General features: G+C 52.2%; 1 protein-coding gene across 2 annotated transcripts; it reads right to left on the bottom strand.

The window, feature by feature from the left end:
- Positions 1 to 422: 422 nt before the first annotated feature.
- On the bottom strand, positions 423 to 5,808 carry LOC123424718 (probable potassium transporter 9). Of its 2 annotated transcripts, XM_045108388.1 has the most exons (8): positions 5,563 to 5,808; positions 3,932 to 4,029; positions 3,352 to 3,835; positions 3,182 to 3,235; positions 2,548 to 2,808; positions 2,381 to 2,433; positions 2,156 to 2,279; positions 423 to 1,889 (listed from the first exon to the last, which is right to left on the bottom strand). In XM_045108388.1, the coding sequence occupies exons 2-8, from the start codon at positions 3,944 to 3,946 to the stop codon at positions 538 to 540; spliced, it is 2,343 nt and encodes a 780-aa protein (XP_044964323.1). In that variant the 5' UTR covers positions 3,947 to 4,029; positions 5,563 to 5,808; the 3' UTR covers positions 423 to 537. The 2 variants fall into 2 exon arrangements, with proteins under 2 accessions (XP_044964323.1, XP_044964322.1); XM_045108387.1 differs by lacking the exons at positions 3,932 to 4,029; positions 5,563 to 5,808 and having other exon boundaries at positions 3,352 to 3,868.
- Positions 5,809 to 17,457: the final 11,649 nt, after the last annotated feature.

The raw sequence follows: 17,457 nt of genomic DNA, 5'->3' as shown, positions 1-17,457 counted from the left end.
AATGAAGAGGATAGGCATGTCCGTTCGCAGGGCGCTTGTTCATCCTGGATATTAGAGTAATGCTACACCTATAAAGGCTTACGTAAAGATTTTACATACAAACTGATGTGTAAGATTGTGATTGGTAATTGAGGGATGAGGGGTCCCACCCCCGCTGAAAATCAGGGGAAGAGAAGAGTTAGTTTAAAAGGTTAAGTAAACCTTTGTACGTTTTTGTAGGTCTAGCATTTTTGTGATATTATCACCAAACAGAAGGTTGCAATTGTGAGTCCCCACCTGCTATTGGACCATGAATCCTTGATTTTTTGCAACCAACGATTTCCACCTGCTATTGATGTATACATGTTGCTTATAATTTGCAAGGTTCACAATATCTGTTAATTTTCTACATTATCACCCGGCGACCGCATACGATGCTTGCATTTCATCAATCAAAACATAAAAGATTTCCATCACGCGTCATGCCGGCCGTCACGTTACAATTTACAGCAGCATGTCCGGAAGCTAGAGACAGAACAGAAGCCCCGTGTCTGTGAATCACAGCACGTAGACCATGCCGACCTCGAGCAGCGACGCCGGCGGCACGCGGAGCACGACGTCCGGGCCGCGGCAGTTCCGGCGCAGGAAGTTATACCCGTACCCGATGGCCAACCTCCTGAGCAGCGACGACCCGGGCTTGGCCTTCACGTGGGAGTGGCCCATGATGAAGGCCGTGCCGGCCTCCCTCGCCTCGCACAGCTCGTGGAGCTCCTCCAGCATCTGCTTGTCCTCCACCTCGGGGCTCCCGGGGTCCACGAGGAACCTCACCCTCTTCACAACCCGCGCCGCCGTCGGCACGGCCGCGAGCTCTACGGTATTCGTCCCGCTGCCTGTCATGCTGTCCACGCGTATCTCCACGGACGAGGCGCTGTCGTGGGTGTCGTCGTAGCTGATGCGGCGCCGGAGCGGGTTGCTGCCGATGACGGTGAATGCGTTCTCCCGCTCGTAGTCGGCGTCGCTGCGGGCGTCGCTGCACCGGAACAGCGCGTCGAGCCGGATGAAGGACGCGAGGCTCTCGACGAGCTCCGTCTCAAACGAGTCCACGTCCTGGTGCACGTCCCGGTACCCGTAGCGCACGATGCAGCGGTACGAGCGGTGGCCCGCCGGGCCGACGCGGCCGACGAGGTAGCGCTCGGCGGGGAGCACCCGGGGCACGGGCACGGACTTGACGCAGACGAAGACGAGCACGCGGTGGAACGCGGGGAGGTTGGTGACGAAGCGCGAGAAGTTGGCGGGCACGCCGGAGGTGAGGTCGGTGTAGACCAGGCCGATGCCGGGGACGCGGACCATGCCCAGCCTGTCGCAGAGCGCGAGGAGCCACTCCATGGTGACCTTGTTGTGGAGGTCGAACTCGTACTTCTTGACGGTGGTGTGGTGCCACACGAACATGACGGCGACGAGGATGAGCGCGAGGAGGAGCGGCACCCACGCGCCGTCGAGGAACTTCGTGAGCGACGCCGAGAAGTAGAGCGCCTCGATGGAGCCGAAGAAGACGAAGAAGGCAAGCGCCAGCGCCGGCGGCCGCTGCCAGCAGAGCATCATCACAAGCGAGGTCAGGCACGTGGTCACCAGCATCACGGTGATCACTGCCAGCCCGGACGCGTTCCCCATGTGCTTGGTGTCGCGGAAGCCCACGGTGACGGCAATGCAGAGCACCATGAGCATCCAGTTGATCTCCGGGATGTAGATCTGGCCATGGACCTTGGCCGACGTGTGCACGACCTTCACCCGCGGGAAGCAGCTGAGGGCCTGGCTCTGGTTGATGATGGAGAATGTTCCGCTGATGATCGCTTGGCTTCCCACCACCGACGCCATGATCGCCAGCACCAGCACTGGCCATCTCACAGCCTCTGCATATAATAAATTTTGGTGTCCAACTAGTGTCTGATTACTGAATAAAATGGTAAATGCAGCACAGTGCAAGTTTTTCACAGATACTGTGCCACTGCAAGAATCATCAGCTAGCATTAGTGCTGGCAATCTACTAACCCATGTAAGCTCTAGGTCGGTTTTCACCCAGTTTATAATTAACTAATCAGGAAATTATCTTCTTTTTTAAAATTAATTGATGAGGCAAAAAAATTGGCTCCGTTTGAACAAAGTAAGCACTATGTACCTGGAACTGAGATGTAGTATCCAATTTGGTAGCTCGAGTCGAAGTTATGGTGTCTGGTTAAATAGGCAGCTTGACCCATGTATCCTAAGATCAGTGCAGGATATACCAAAGAAGTGAAAGCAAGCTGCAAAACAAGGAACAGAGTCAAACAATTTGCCCAAACAGCATGATGAGTTGAGCAAAAATAACATAGCAACTGAACTAGTTGCTGAAATTAAGTAGTACCTGGATTGCACTGTAGGAGAAGTGGCCAAGGTCTGCAAACATTGCTTCAGATCCTGGAATGGAGCAAACATGTCAGACTGTTCATTTATGGAAATTCCCCTGAGTAATCTTGGTAAGAAGCTGTGTTAACTATTCTTGCAAAGTTAAGGGTTCATGCTGAACTTTACCTGTCATGCAGAGCACAATCCCTCCCAGGGACATCCAACCAGACTTCTTGGTCTTCCTCAAGAATTTGAGCATGTACATGGGATTGAGTGCCATGTAAACCTGAGGGTTCCAGTAGATGATATTGTACACGCCGAGCGCACTCATGCAGATCAGCCAGGCTAGAATTATCGGAGCGAAGAGAAACCCGACACGGTGTGTGCCGTAATGCTGGAGAGCAAACAGGAACACTATTATGGCACAGGTTATCGGAGTGACGGCATCTGCATGAAAACAACCAAAAGAAGAAGAAGAAATGAGCATGGCAGAACAAGTGAAGTATCAAGGTAAAACAGGCGACAGAGAACTAGCACAGGTTATCGTAACTAGTGAGAACTTATCAGTTTTGCTGGTTATACTCAAGAGTTTTGCATCATTCTAACTAGCAGAGGCCAGAGGAGCCAAGAATTTGCCAACTTTGCTACGCATCATTATATATGAAGTAGCACCATATCAATTATCAGTAAAATCACTAGTAGTGTTTACTTATTATATGAGCGATTGTTCAGTACTCTGTTCATTGGTTGCAGACAACACCAGCAAAATCTTGAAACGCAAAAAAACAAATTAGCTGTTGAGAATCGAGGGGAGGCTCACATTCATGCTGATGCTTGGACAAGGAGAGCTCAAGCCCAGAAACAGCCGAGAACACTGCATTTGCAACAGACAAAAATCGACGGCAGTAAGCAAGCAAGTAACTGCTCCTCACTCCCTGAGCCTGACTGAAGAGCCAACCGAACAAAAAGGCCAGAAAAGAAATGACATACCGGAGATGACGGGGGTGAGGACGCCGTCGCCGATGACCATGCAGGTGCCAATCATGACCATGACGAGCAGGGCGGTTTTGAGGCTCCTGTGGCCCTCGAGCCATCGCCTGACGCGGGAGCCGTGGGCGACCTCCTCCGGCGGGCGCTCGAGGCTGTAGGTGGAGAGCTCCTCGTCGGCGAGCTGGCGGTTGGGGAGCAGGCTGACGTTGGCGTGCCTGCAGATGAGGGAGTAGAGCGCGAAGGTGCCGCCCTCGCCGTTGTCGTGGGCGCGGAGCACGATGGAGACGTACTTGATGAGCGGGACGAGGGTGAGCGTCCAGAAGACGAAGGAGAGGACGCCGAGGATCTCGTCGTTGGAGTCGGTGTGCGTGATGTCGTCGGCGAAGGTGCTCTTGTAGACGTAGAGCGGAGAGATGCTCAGGTCCCCGTACACCACCCCCAGGCTCTGGTACGCCAGCAACATCGTCGTCCGCCATGTCTCCCGCTGCACCCAATTTGCAGCAGCTTCAGCATTCATCCATGTTCCTCCTATCCTGCCTTGCTTAGTATTTTGATTTGAATTGGGGAATCTATGGCTCACCTTTCCTGGCTCCATGGCTGCTGCGCTCCCGAGCTCGGGCAGGATCCGTTGGCCGTCGGCGAGGTAACAGCTACGCTCCTATGAATTCCTTCTGCCAGCTTCGAGAACAGAGCACATCAAGGTAAAAGCAGCACTGTTATTTGTCGAACGGATTGAGCCACCCGCCGAGAGCAAGATTGGCACGCACGCAGACGAAAGACACCTCGAAAGAAGCGGGGGCTGGCAATGACGGGATACGGCACTATACTATACTATTGGAGCATACGGAGGAATCAAGGTTAGTGTTTTTTGAAGGGGGGAAGAAGGGGACGAAGAGATCGAGGAAGAAGATAGACAGGGGAGGAGGAGAAGAATGAAGAAAAGGCATAGTCCTAGTCCATACATATCCGAGGAGAACAAAACATGGTGGGCATCACCGAGTGGATTGCGGAGACGTGTCACGTGTGGTGGGGGCCCATCCACCTACAACCTCCACGATACTCCCAACTAGTGCGCGGTCCAGTCCTCTCCTCTCCTCTCCTCTCCCTGGCTGCCTCAAAGAGATGGTAGCAGTACTCAACTCAACTCACTCGTTCAGACAAAGCGAGGCATACTAAAATCCATGGATATGGTGGACAGGCAATGGCTCTGTGCATGATGTGTGTGCAGACACGGACGGACGGACCAAGCTTTTGGCCGGGTACCACAAGGTGCAAATGGTGTGGAGGCGGCCGTGTGTGGGTGGGGCACTCTGCCGACTCCTACGACCCTATCATTATCATCATCAAGCTTTAGCTTTCGGGGGAGCGGACCAGGGACAGCCTCCCCTAGATCGCTGCTGCCGGCGCCCCGCGTTAATGGCGGGACATCTTTCTTGGCTAAAATTCTAGCCTTTTCTCCCTTTCACCTTTGCCGCAAAGTGATGCCAACGATTGGAGATGCCTCGATGAAAAAGATCGGTGTCTGGTCTGGCGGTAGACGGATCTTGAAGGTTTGGCGGGGGTTGATTGGTCCGAGATCGGCGAGCGGGCCGATGACAACTAATCGGCACCAGCAACCACGAGTACGAATGGATGATGAGTGACGGCAATAGATTTGCTGAAGATGGTGTTTCTTTATCATGGACTAGATTAAAAAGTCTTTTTTAGTCCCTAGATAAAGAAAATAGGAGGGACTTTTTTTTAAGAGACTACAAAAAGACTTTATTGAATAAACTTTTTTCTTTAGTCCCTAAAAGTCCCTCCTGTTTATTTCACATGGGACTAAAAGAGACTTTTTTTAGTCCCTACATCAAAAAGTTCCTATAAAAAAACACCCCCAAAGACTAAAAAATTCTAGTCCGTGGGAAAGAAACACCACCCAAGTTCCATAGCACCACTTTCTCTACATCTAAGGCTGTCTACTACCGTCTACTACCTTTGTGTGAGCTAGGGGAGGTGGAAGAGGCACAAGAATCTTGGCATTCTTCTTCCTGTTATTAATGCAGGGAGACGATAGATCGATCTATCCGATCGTTTCTTTATGGTGGTGCAGGGGAATCGAAAGGAGAGAGATCCTTATCTTATCTTGCAAGGGAAGGGAGCACGATGCCCAAACAGATAGCATTTTTTTTCCGGTAGTATTGGGAGGGTAAATTTCTCTGGTATACTGACCTTCTGTTGCAGCGAGCTGGCGATGGAATGATGATGGAAATCGCCGGAGGATCGAGTGGAAGAATTCTTCTTGTCCCTGCACCCGGCTGAAGCCACAAGTGTTGTGATATTCTTCTAACGATCTGGGATCCGCCCAGCATAAAATATGGTACACGGATGGGCTATGATCATCTGATGTGTGTGCAACAGAGGGCGCTGGAACGGCCGGCCATGATCGCAGCGCACGCAGGTTTGTGAGATGATAAAGAAATGGCGCGGCGAGTAGCGCGAACACATGGGGCTATCTCCTCGTGGATCTCGCAATCGCAGCGCCACATAGTCCATCACGGGCCACCCCCGCGCCACATGATTGAGATCGAGGCGAATCGTCACCGTCACTCACACCCGGAGTAATACATTATTATTGGATCGTACTACTCTAAATGAGTAGTAAATCGAGACGGTAGTGAATAACATTGGCGAATACACTACTTCCTTATAAATGTCTCAACTTTGTAGCATACTATTTCTCTAGTATAAATTTGTATTAAGATTGAGACAGTTATTTTGATACGAAGAAAATACTACTAGTAAATAAACGAGTACAGTAAGATGAGATGACAAGGTCGTCCGTTCCCTCCAAGGAACTGAGTTTGGCGCCGTCGCGGGCCCTCCACCGACGCGGCGGCACCCCGCATGGGACGGTAAGTTGACGTCGCCGCCCCGCCGCCGCATCAGTCGTAACGCCACACTGCTGGTGCTGCTGCCGCTGCCGCTGCCGCTGTCCGCATCGCCCTCGGCGCCATCGATGCACCTGTTGGCCGCATACAGCGTGCCGTGCCGTGTCGGGATGCGACGGAGACGCGAGCGTGCCGTGGCTGCTCAAGTCCGGGGCCGCGATCGGCGTGGGTTCCCTCGTTCCTGCAGCGGCTCCTCGCGGTGGGACGCGCCGGCTGCTCTGCTCTGCAGTGCCGCCAACGGTGACCGCGACGGACAAGGACGGTTTCCCGGTCGCCGGGTAGTCCCCGGGTTTTCCGGTTTATTACGGTGCCCGTGACAATGATTGGCCGGGTGCTGAGTGCTGACTGCTGACTGGTTGGCAATTTGGCACTGGCATCAAGCGGTGTCTCACGTGGCGGAATAGGCTGCGGCTGGGACCTGCATCTGCATGTGCTTTTGGGAATGCATGCACGCCGATGGGAATTGGGATGTTGCTTTCGGCCGCTGCTGCACGGGCGGCGGCAGTGCAAAGGCACCGAAGCATGTGCTTGTCCGCATGTCTGGTGCATGCATCTCAGGTCTTTGCGATTTGGCCTGCTATTTTTTTCCCGAATCGATTTGGCCTGCTCTGTTCACGTGTCAAATAGAGCAATTCTAGCCGACCCAGTTGGAGAAGAAACACAGTTTCGATTTTCTTCTATGACCGACACCTAGCTGAAGCCCGAAAATCATTACAGGAGTAAAAGAAATACTCTGAACGGCGTGCGACACTTATACTTATAGCATCTCTAGTAGAACCCTCAAACCCCCAAACCCTTAAAAATAACTGCTTTTTTACAGTTTTCGTCCGAAAAACGGCGTAGACTAGAACCCTTAAATCCTTAAACCCGTAAATATTTTTAGAGGTCCAACCCTCAAACTAGTTTTGAGCCTGTAGAAGTGAGGGTTGGGAGGAGAAACTCCTCCCAACCCGCACTCCACCTCAGCTCCAGCGCGGGAGGGATTTTCATCCCGCTTCCGTCTCCAACCGCCGCCTCCTCGCGCCCGCCTCGCCGCCATGGAGGGCCCCGCCGCCGCCGCCTCCTCGCCGGCCGCCGCGCACGCCCCGGCTGCCCCCGCCCTCGCCCCTGCCGGCCCCGCGCCCGCCCCGGCCGGCCCCGCGCCCACCGCCGCGCCGCCCCGTCCGCAGCGCCGCCGCGCCCCCGCCGGCCGCCGCGCACGCCCCGGCTGCCCGCGCCCTCGCCCCTGCCGGCCCCGCGCCCGCCCCGACCGGCCCCGCGCCCACCGCCGCGCCGCCCCGCCCCGCGCCGCCCCGTCCGCAGCGCCGCCGCGCACGCCCCGGCTGCCCGCACCCTCGCCCCTGTCGGCCCCGCGCCCGCCCCGGCCGGCCCCGCGCCCACCGCCGCGCCGCCCCGTCCGCCGACCGGCCCTCCGCAGCCCCGGCCTCCCCTCCGCTGCCTAGAAGGTTCGAAAGTTATGTTAAATTCCAGTCATTGTTCAGAGATTGTTGTGTTCCTTTTTCTGTGAGCATGCGACATTGTTCATTCTATCAGTATTTGGTGTTAAGTTATATCTGTCTTATTCTATCATGTTCATTCTCTTTCGAATCCTAATTTTGATTTGTGTTTTTTTGCTTTTGATTTGTGTGGATCTAGCGGTTTGTAGTGATAGATTATGTCTCTTGTTCTTAGGGAGTGCTGTAGAAATTTTCTGCACTAGTATTGCTCTGTCATGGATTTGTGTTGGTGCTCTGTCATGAATAGACGCTGCAGGCGCCGGTCCAGTATTCAGTTTTGTAGGTGCATTAGTGGTGGGATTTGGGGTTGGGATCTGGACTCTGATTGATCTCTGAATTTATGAATGTATTCTCTTGTTGATCTCTGAATTTATGAATGTATAATAGACCTATAATGTGGAAGAGAAGCTTAGTTTTTCTGTCTCTAGAGTTCCATATTTTTGGAGTCTAACAGGCAACAACCAAAGTATCTATTGAATTTTATCTGAAGAACATTCTGTAATCATATATCTAATGAAGCTTGGACTAGATAATAGTATACTGAGTTTGCAAGATAAAATAAGGCTGATATGCTTGGCATGAATAGAACTGATGTGAAGTAGAATGGTATACATCTTCATTTCTGAATATGTTTCCTATCAGAGTTTTAAGGGTTGGGGTTGGGGCAAAGACTAGAACCCTCAAACCCAACCCTTATTCCTCCTCTCACGGCGTTGACGCTTTCTCCTCACGCGCCCACCTATCCGGCTTCCCTATAGTCCTACCGCCGCCACTGCCACAATGGCAGTACATCGGCGTGCGACGGTGGAATTGGGGAACGTGGGTGTTCTAAATAACCGAATAGCAAAACGTCTGTCGTACAAGCAGTACACGACCGATGTGATGGAGGTCGTCAAACTCTGTAGATGTGACTTTCTTTTTTAGAAAAATTTGTAACCTTTATTAAGTCGCAACATCATGGAGATACAGATTATGTCGGGCAAAGTAGCTAACCACACATGACGTCCGGAAGGAAGAGAAGGAGTAGCCTTAGTCAGAAGATGAGCTTCGAAGGTGTGCTACCGTTTCTAATGAGAGAAGGTGGTAGCTTACAACAGGACCCGACGAGCTTGAATCTCCCGAGTGATTGGAGCGTAGCGACCAGACGGGGTGTCCATGGCAATGTTGGAGACCACCTCCGCGCACTTCGACGCGATGCAAACAGCTGGGAGATGAAGGTCCGAGGCAAGAGCCAGAGCTTCATAGCATGCTTGAGCTTCGAGTGATCGCAGGGTCCACAAGGCCACCAAACACCATTGATGAAGCTCCAAGGTACTTCGCCGATCTGTCCCGGCATATTGTCGTCGCCGCGCTCCGGGAGCCATTCCTAGAGAGGCCTGCATCAACATTGATTTTTGCAGATCGGGAGGAGGGAGCTAGCCTGCACGTGATGAAGTGGCTGGAGCATGCGTGCTGCTACTAGGACCCAAAGGGAGTTTTGTTGGTGAGGTTTCTGCCCGCGGAAGCTGCTCCAGATCCTCCAAAAAGCAATTGATGAAACAGGAAATACTGAGCGGGCTATGAAACTGCTCAGCATGGATTGCGCGCCGACGCGGCCACCAAATGGCCCACATTGTGACGAGCACTCGGGTGAGCTCAGCCGGCGGAAGGGTTTCGAATAACCAGAACACCCATAGGTTGGCATCGTGAGTCATATTGGAGGTGATGACCTCCATATGCTCTTCCTCTGCTAATGCCCAGACGCAGCAAGACATCTTGCATTCGAACAGGGAATGACGCCACGAATCGACCGCCGATTGGCATAAGCTGCATTGCTAGAGAATCTGCCATCCCACGGTGGTTTCTCACGTCGCCAGTGGGAAGAGAAGTGCGCGCCAAATGCCATACAAACACCTTGATATTTGATGGTATCTTCATGCCCCAAAGTTTAGACCAGGCTTTGCGGTCAGCCTCAACCCGAGAGTGGCCCGTAGCCTACTCTAGCCAAGATGTTCGCTGCTCCTTTGTTTCAAACAAGGCTCGGTAAGCTGACCTGACAGAGAACACTCAAGTCCTCTCATAATGCCATGCCCAAAAATCTTCCTGTATTCTTAGGCTAAGTGGAATGTTTAGGATCACCGCCTTATCCGCTAGTAAGTGTTTCTCCAGAGCCGCCATATTCCAGGTCGTCGATGTTTGATCTATCAATTCAGCTACCCTGAGGGGTGCACTTGTTGTGTTGGGACATATCGGCCTCAATTTGTGATCCCGTGGAATCCAGTTGTCTAGCCATATGCAGGTGGCATGCCCATTGCCAATGCGCTTGATAAGTCCTAGCTTAAGAGTGTCCCTGCCCTCGAGGATAGAACGCCACACTTGTGAAGGGTAGCCACCCAATTCTGCCTCAAGAATGGAACTAGTGGGGTAATAGACCGCTTTCAAGATGCGGGCACTCAAGGTATGTGGCTCCTGCAGCAGGCGCAAAGCTTACCGGGCAAGAAGTGCGAGGTTGAAAAGTTCAATGTCACGGAAGCCCATACCTCCCATATACTTAGGTTGTGTCATGGCTTCCCATGAAACCCATGCAGTTTTCCACTCGCCCTTCTTTGTTCCCCACCAGAATTTGCGCAAAAGGCCGTTTATATGGTGGCACAGCCCTCGGGGGAGCTTGAAGCACGCCATCGAATAGGTTGGAATTGCTTGTGCTACAGCTTGATGAGAACCTCTTTACCTCCCACTGAAAGTGCCTTCTCCATCTAGCCCTGAACCTGCTTCCAAATCTTGTCTTTCAAGTACTTAAAAGATCCTTCTTGTGACATCCTCGACTTTTGCTACAGTAATTATTGTAATTAAGCTACAGTGATCAATCGCTAATGATGCCACGTCATCGAATTCCCATCTCAGACCCGCGTTGATTCGAGTCTGTCCAGATCCAAAAATTGAAAACAAAAGGAAAGTACTTTATCGGTTCATTACAAGTATTAAAAGAATATATATATAAAAAGGAAAGTATTAAAAATAATAATGATAAAATAAAGTATAATAAAAGAAAGTATTTAAAAAGAAAAATCAGTTAGTGGAAAGAAATTAGAAAGAAAGAATTAATAAAAAGAAAAGGAAACAGGTAAAACAAAACAAAACAAATCAAAAAAAAGGGAAACAACCCCAACCGGCCCAACTGGGCCAAATGGCCCAGCCGGCCTCCCCAACCGCGCCCCCTGATCCAAACCCTAGTTCCCCCGTGGCGAGCAGCCCTCCCTCGCTACTCCCTCCCCCCCTGGGCGCCGCCACCTCTCCCTCCCCCTCTCGGTCTCCACCCCACCCCACCGACAGGAACCCCACGTTCCCCCTTTCCCTCCCTCTCGGTCCCCCCCACGAGAGCCCCCACTCCCCCAGATCCCTCCCCGCATGGCCCCCTTCCTCTTGGCTCGCCTCCCCCAGGGACCGAGCCCTCTCTTCCCGTCGCCCCAGATCCCACCTCGGCCGGCGGCCTCCCCTGCCTCCCGCCGGCGAGCTCCCCCGCCGGCCTCCTCCCTCCACCGACCCTCCTCCCCCGGCGGCCCCCCACCTCACGGCCTCCTCCTCCCCCGGCGAGCCCCCTCCCCGGCCGGCGCGCCACCTCACCACGCCGGCAAACCCCCCTGCCTCTCCTCACCGAGGGGGCCCCCCCTCCTGTCGCGCCCCCTCCTCCCGCTCGGTCCAGGAGAGACCGGGCAGGGAGACCGGCCTCCCTCGGCCCCTTCACCACGCCGGCGAGCCCCTCCCCCACCGGGCCTCCCCTACATCTCCGCCTCGCCGGATCCGGCCGGCTCCCCCTCGCCGGCGCGTCATCACCATCATCACCGTCCCCTCCACCACCGGAACCACGCCGTCTCCACCGTCACCTTGGTGCGAACTCCGGCTTCACCGGTCCGTCTCGTCACCGTCGGTGAGCCCCTCCTCGGGCTCCTCCCACCATGACGTTCTCCTCGCCGTCCCGGTTCCGTTCCGGCAAACGGGACCTCGATCCGTCGACGGTAGACTCCGGTAGGAGGATTTGAACTTTAGGTTCTTCTATGGAGTTAGCAGAGAGTTGTTCTCTCTCTGTTAACAGAGAGAGGGAGATGAGTGTTGAGAGTTCTGAGAGAAAATGAATAAAAACAAATGATGTATTAAATGCGTATGTATGTATGTATGTATGAGATGTGATGTATGTATTTGCGTATATGGATATTTAGAGGAATACGGTATTTGCACGGTTAGGTATCTAATAAATAAAATGAGAAAATAACCTTAGGCCACTTACCGGTGGGGCCAATGCACCCGCTGTCTATGACAGGGAGGCCCCACGCGATAGTTAATATAAATAATAAAAATAATGTTTTATTAAATAAATAAATAGATATATTAGTTAAAATAATTAATTAACATAATTAGAGTATGACACGTGGGTCCACCACTAAATTAATCTGATTAATTAATATTTAATCTTAAATAAAAACTTGTGCCTATGACGTTCGGGACCCGCTGGTGAGTTGACCAGTCAAATGTTGATGTGAGCGTGACATCGCGATGATGTCATAATAGGATTTTATTAAATCTTTTAAATCTGTTTTTATTCCTAAATAATTAATAAAACTTTGAAAATTAATATAAAATAATCCGTAAGTCAGATCAAATTATTTTCAACATGAAAGTTGATCAGCAAAGCGAGACGAACCCGGATACACGGCCCGTTCGTCTGTCACGCGTCCCTAGCATAGCAAACATGGAACTTTTCCATCATTTCCAGTATAACCGGTAGTAGCCCGAGACCCGGAAAATATCGTCAGATATTCTTCCGACCCGTCTATGATGGATGTTGCTGCGTTAGCTCATGTCTAGCCTGCATCTTTTCATGTCATGCTTTGTGTTGCATCGGTGCTATTATTTATTGTTTCTTCCCCCTCTTCTTACCGGTAGACCCCGAGACTGACGCTGCTGCCGGGTACATCTACGACCCTGCCGATCAGTCCTTTGCCGCAGAACAGCAAGGCAAGCAAACCCCCCCTTGATCATTCCTATATCGCCTATGTCTTTCTTCCTACTGCTTGCATTAGTATTTTGCTACTGTTGTAGTTAGCTCCTATATCTGATGCATAGCCTATTTTTGATGAACTGCTACTTTCAGTCCTGTACTTTTAATATGCTTAGTATAGGTGGAGCAGTCATCCCCTCTGACCCCGTAGCTCAGTTGCCCCGCTTGTTTTCAAATCTCGATCTTTGATCGACGAGCCAGACCCGACACAGCACGTTCACCCTCCTTCGTTGTACGACGCTACAGGGATACTATCGGGTACCGAGGGTGACACCTCGCTAAGTACTCCTGATGATATCTCTGTAGTATAGCTAGTCGGTCGTGGTTATCGAGGGTGATTCCTCTTTCACCATTCCCGATGACGCCCCTGTCGTGCAACCCCGCGAGTGTGGGACCCCCGAGGGTGATTCCTCTAAGCCCACCTTGACGGGTACATCGTTCGGGATCCAACGAGGGTGATACCTCGGATTCCCCCCGATGTTACGACCACACAGTTACTCGACCATGTTACTGGGATCATTGGTGATTAGTTGTAAGACGGGTGGATTCCCGCGAGACTGTGTTGTTGGCCTAATTAAAATGCTAATGGATTTGGGTATTTGATCTGGGTTGGTCGGAGACCTTTTCGCACTAACCGGCTACGCGGGAAGAATTATGGGTACTCGACGTCGCGGTATCAGCCGAAGCTTTTCAGATGCCATCAGTTTAGCGGCGCGCGCCCAAGTGGTCCCGAGATGCATCGCGCTTGTGATTAAGGGATGCTAGGACTGACGTCGGCCGCCCACGCCACGTGCAGGAGCGTGAAGGGGAACTGGGCCCATGAACCCTTTGTGCTTAGGATTTAGACCGGCGGGCTGGCCTCTCTAATTAGTCTTAGGTGGGGCTGCGACGTGTCGATATTCCGAGGCCGGGTATGACCCAGAGAAGTATGTCCGGCCAGAGTGTTATCGAGCGTGACGGGACATGTGGTGCACCCCTGCAGGGATGAAAATTAACTATTCGGATAGCCGTGTCCACGGTTACAGGACGACTTGGAGTTGTGCCCCGATCTTTTACAACTACAATTGTTACTTAACTGAAATTAGTTTGCCTCGGGATTGCTTCCTCGCAGGGAGTCGAGGAAGGATCTTTAGGCGTGACCTCACTTTAATATTGCTGCAACAATATGACTATTAATGTGTTACCCCCTGTTCTACTCTCGTCTATTGCTGCAAGACCCTGAAGATGCTAGTCTTCGATAGGACTAGGCCTTCTCTCTCTATTCTCGCATTGCTGCAGTCAGTCCACATATAACCCCCTTCTTTGATACTGATGCATAATTAGAATAGTTCTGATGTAAGACTTGCGAGTACTTTGGATGAGTACTCACCGCTGCTTTGCTCCCCCCTTGTCCCCTTGATCCGTTTGCTGCGACCAGATGATGGAGCCCAGGAGATGGAGGTCCCCGCCACCGACGACTGCTACCCCGACGGTGCCTACTACTACGTGGAGGCCGCTGATGATCAGGAGTAGTTAGGAGGTTCCCAGGCAGGAGGCCTCGCCTCGTTCGATCGTTGTATCTTTTGTGCTAGCCTTCTCTAAGGCACCCCTTGTTGTTTTATGTCTGTACTCAGATATTGTTGCTTCCGCTGACTCGTGTGCTTATCGAGCTTTCGTATTCTAGCCCTCGAGGCCCCTGGCTTGTAATATGAAGCTGATGTTATTTTATTTGTGTCTAGAGTTGTGTTGTGATATCTTCCCGTGAGTCCTTGGGTTTGATCGTACGCACTTGCGTGTATGGTTAGCGTACGATTAAGCCGAGGGCGTCACAAGTTGGTATCAGAGCCAACTGCCTGTAGGTAGCCCCCTTTCCAACTCCTTGGCCGAAGTTGAGTCTAGTGTTTGAAAAACTTTACTAACACTGATGTTGTGGCTTACGGGCCTACATCTCAATTGGGTGGTATTAGTATCTTTTACTCCTTTCCTATACTCTGGGCTCTACTTTCTCTTCTCTTTCGGGTCAAAGATTTTACTAACTCTAACATTAGGTTCTCGAATCACATCAATCCGGAGCGCTGGACTATCTACTCTTTTTCTCCTGAATATGTATTACACACACTGTCATTGACATCCGTCAATCTTATTTTCAGATGCGTCCCGCAAGACAGCACGTGCGCCTGACACAGGCCACTGAGACGACTGGGTTCCCGGCCATTTTGGTCGATCTTCTGACCAGGCTGGGATATCGCTGGTACCCCGAGTACACTGTGTTCGAGGATTTCCGCGAGTACAACCAGTACCAGTACCAGGCTGAGGTTCGCATCTTCGACCAGAGGGGCGGCGAGACCCTCGAGCGCCACGTGTTCTGTGGTATTGGAGTGTCGGTCGAGATGGCCGTCCATGACGCGGCTTACATCGCCATCACCCGTCTCCGTGGAGCGCACCCTCACCTGGAGGAGAGCCCTTTCACATACATCCCGCATGCTCCTGCTGGGGATGAGACTGGGTCTGATCTCATTGCCTACGCTTCTAACCTTCGGGAGCGCAGCGACCGTTCCTACGTCGCTGTCTGCGCCCCCTACGTGACGCGTCGCTACGACGCGCGGATTCTGGTGCAGTACACTGAGGCAATGGATCGTGCTTTCCGAGCTCTGACTGTGGAGTTGTATGCTACGCGCGCTCGTCTTTACGACGCGTTGACAGAGCTGCAGCCATCACACTGTCCGAGGGTTCCACCTATGCGCATCCGCGAGCCGAGCAGGACAGAGCTACCATCAGCTCTCGAGTGGACTGATGTTGGGGGTAGAACCCCTGCACTTGGACCTCAGCTGCTCGACTGGATGCGGTACCCTCACCAGAGTCACAATGGGACACAGGGTCCTGTCCCTACCTTCTATCACCGCCAGCTACCAGGATTCGATCGTCCTCTCCGACGTTGATGTAGCCTTATCGCTACATCTCGTTGTGGTACTCTTCCACCGCGTGCCTGCGCGCCGCCTAGTGAGTCCAGGGTATCGTCAAATGCGTCCGGGCTATCGCCAAATTTCGAGTTTTTAATCGTTAGTCTGTAATCGAACTTATGTATGGGTCTGTATGTCGAACTCAACTACTATGGATTATCTATCGCATTTCCCTTTCATTATGCTTGATTACTTCATGAATGCGTGCGATGCCTTTCAATTACTTTAAGCTAAACTACCCCTGCTAAATATTTAACAGGATGGTTAGACCAGTTGGCCGCCCGCGTGGCCCTGCCAACGATGCACCACCCCCGCCTCCTGAGTATATGGCGGGGATGATCCAACAGTTTGAGCTGAACCGCCAGTTTATGCAAGGGCTCATGGATCAGTTCCAAAGGCCGAACATGAACCAACCACAAGGCGTGACACTGCAAGACTTCTGCCGTCTCAACCCTGCGATCTATCGCAGCTTAACTCAGCCTCTTGATGCTGATGACTGGCTCCATGACATTTCTTATGAGCTGGAGTCTGCCAATGTGCCCCTGGCGAGCTATGTCAACTTTGCCGCCTACTTTCTGAAGGGTCCCGCTGCTCAATGGTGGGACAGTCACAGGCGCTCTCAGCCCGATGGAACTATCATCACTTGGGCAGAGTTCAAGGCTGCTTTCCGTGCTCGATACATTCCCCAGGGAATCATGGACCGGAAGAAGCGTGAGTTCCGCAACTTGGTCCAGGGCAACAAGACTGTGGATGCTTATCAGCGGGAATTTCTGGAATTATCTCGCTATGCTGAAGAAGACATTGCGACTGATGCACGCAGGCAGGAGAAGTTCCGTGAAGGCCTCCACCCTGATATCAAGCTGACACTCCTCGTTCAGGACTATGCTGATTTCGCCACCCTCGTGAACAAGGCTATTCAGGTTGAGACTGGTCTGCAGGAATACAAAGATAGCAGCAAGCGCAACCGTGACATGGGCTCATCTGCACAGAAGCGGAAGATCTGGATCCCCAACAACATGTACCATGCACCTGCTCCTACTCCGAGGCCGTCCTATGCTGCACCTCGCCTGCCTCCTCCACCACCTAGGCAGCCGAGGCTTCCAGCTCCACCGCCTCGAGTTCCTCCTTCCCGTCCTGAGGACGGGCTGTGCTTCAAGTGTGGCCGTCTAGGTCACCGTGCTAGAGACTGCAGGCAGAATTAGAATCAGCTGGCACTTCCCGCAACTGGCCGTGGCAACAACCAGAACCGCAACTTCAACACTAAGCCTGCTTATGTTCGTGGTCAGGCCAACAACATTGATATGGGTCAAGCTCAAGACCAGCCTGCTACCGTGATGGGTACACTTCTCGTTAACTCAGTACCTGCTTCTGTATTGTTTGATACAGGAGCATCGCATTCCTTTATGTCGGAAAATTTTGCATACATGCATGACATTAGGAGCGAATAGATGAACATCCCGATAGTGGTAAACACCCCTGGGGGCGAATGCTGAACCTCTGTGGTTTGCCCCCATGTTCCAGTTGAAATTGAAGGATTAGAATTCCTTGCCAACCCCATCCTACTAAAGTCATCCAACATTGATCTCATATTGGGGATGGACTGGTTGAAAGCTCATACGGCATCGATCGTTTGTGCCACCAAAACCGTCCACCTCCTACACCCTTCAGATGAACTAGTAAGCTACCATGCTCATCTCGTCCGTAAT

This window comes from Hordeum vulgare, chromosome 2H (genome assembly GCF_904849725.1).
Source record: "Hordeum vulgare subsp. vulgare chromosome 2H, MorexV3_pseudomolecules_assembly, whole genome shotgun sequence".
NCBI classification, from domain to species: Eukaryota; Viridiplantae; Streptophyta; class Magnoliopsida; order Poales; family Poaceae; genus Hordeum; species Hordeum vulgare.
This window is presented reverse-complemented; position numbering and strand designations above follow the sequence as displayed.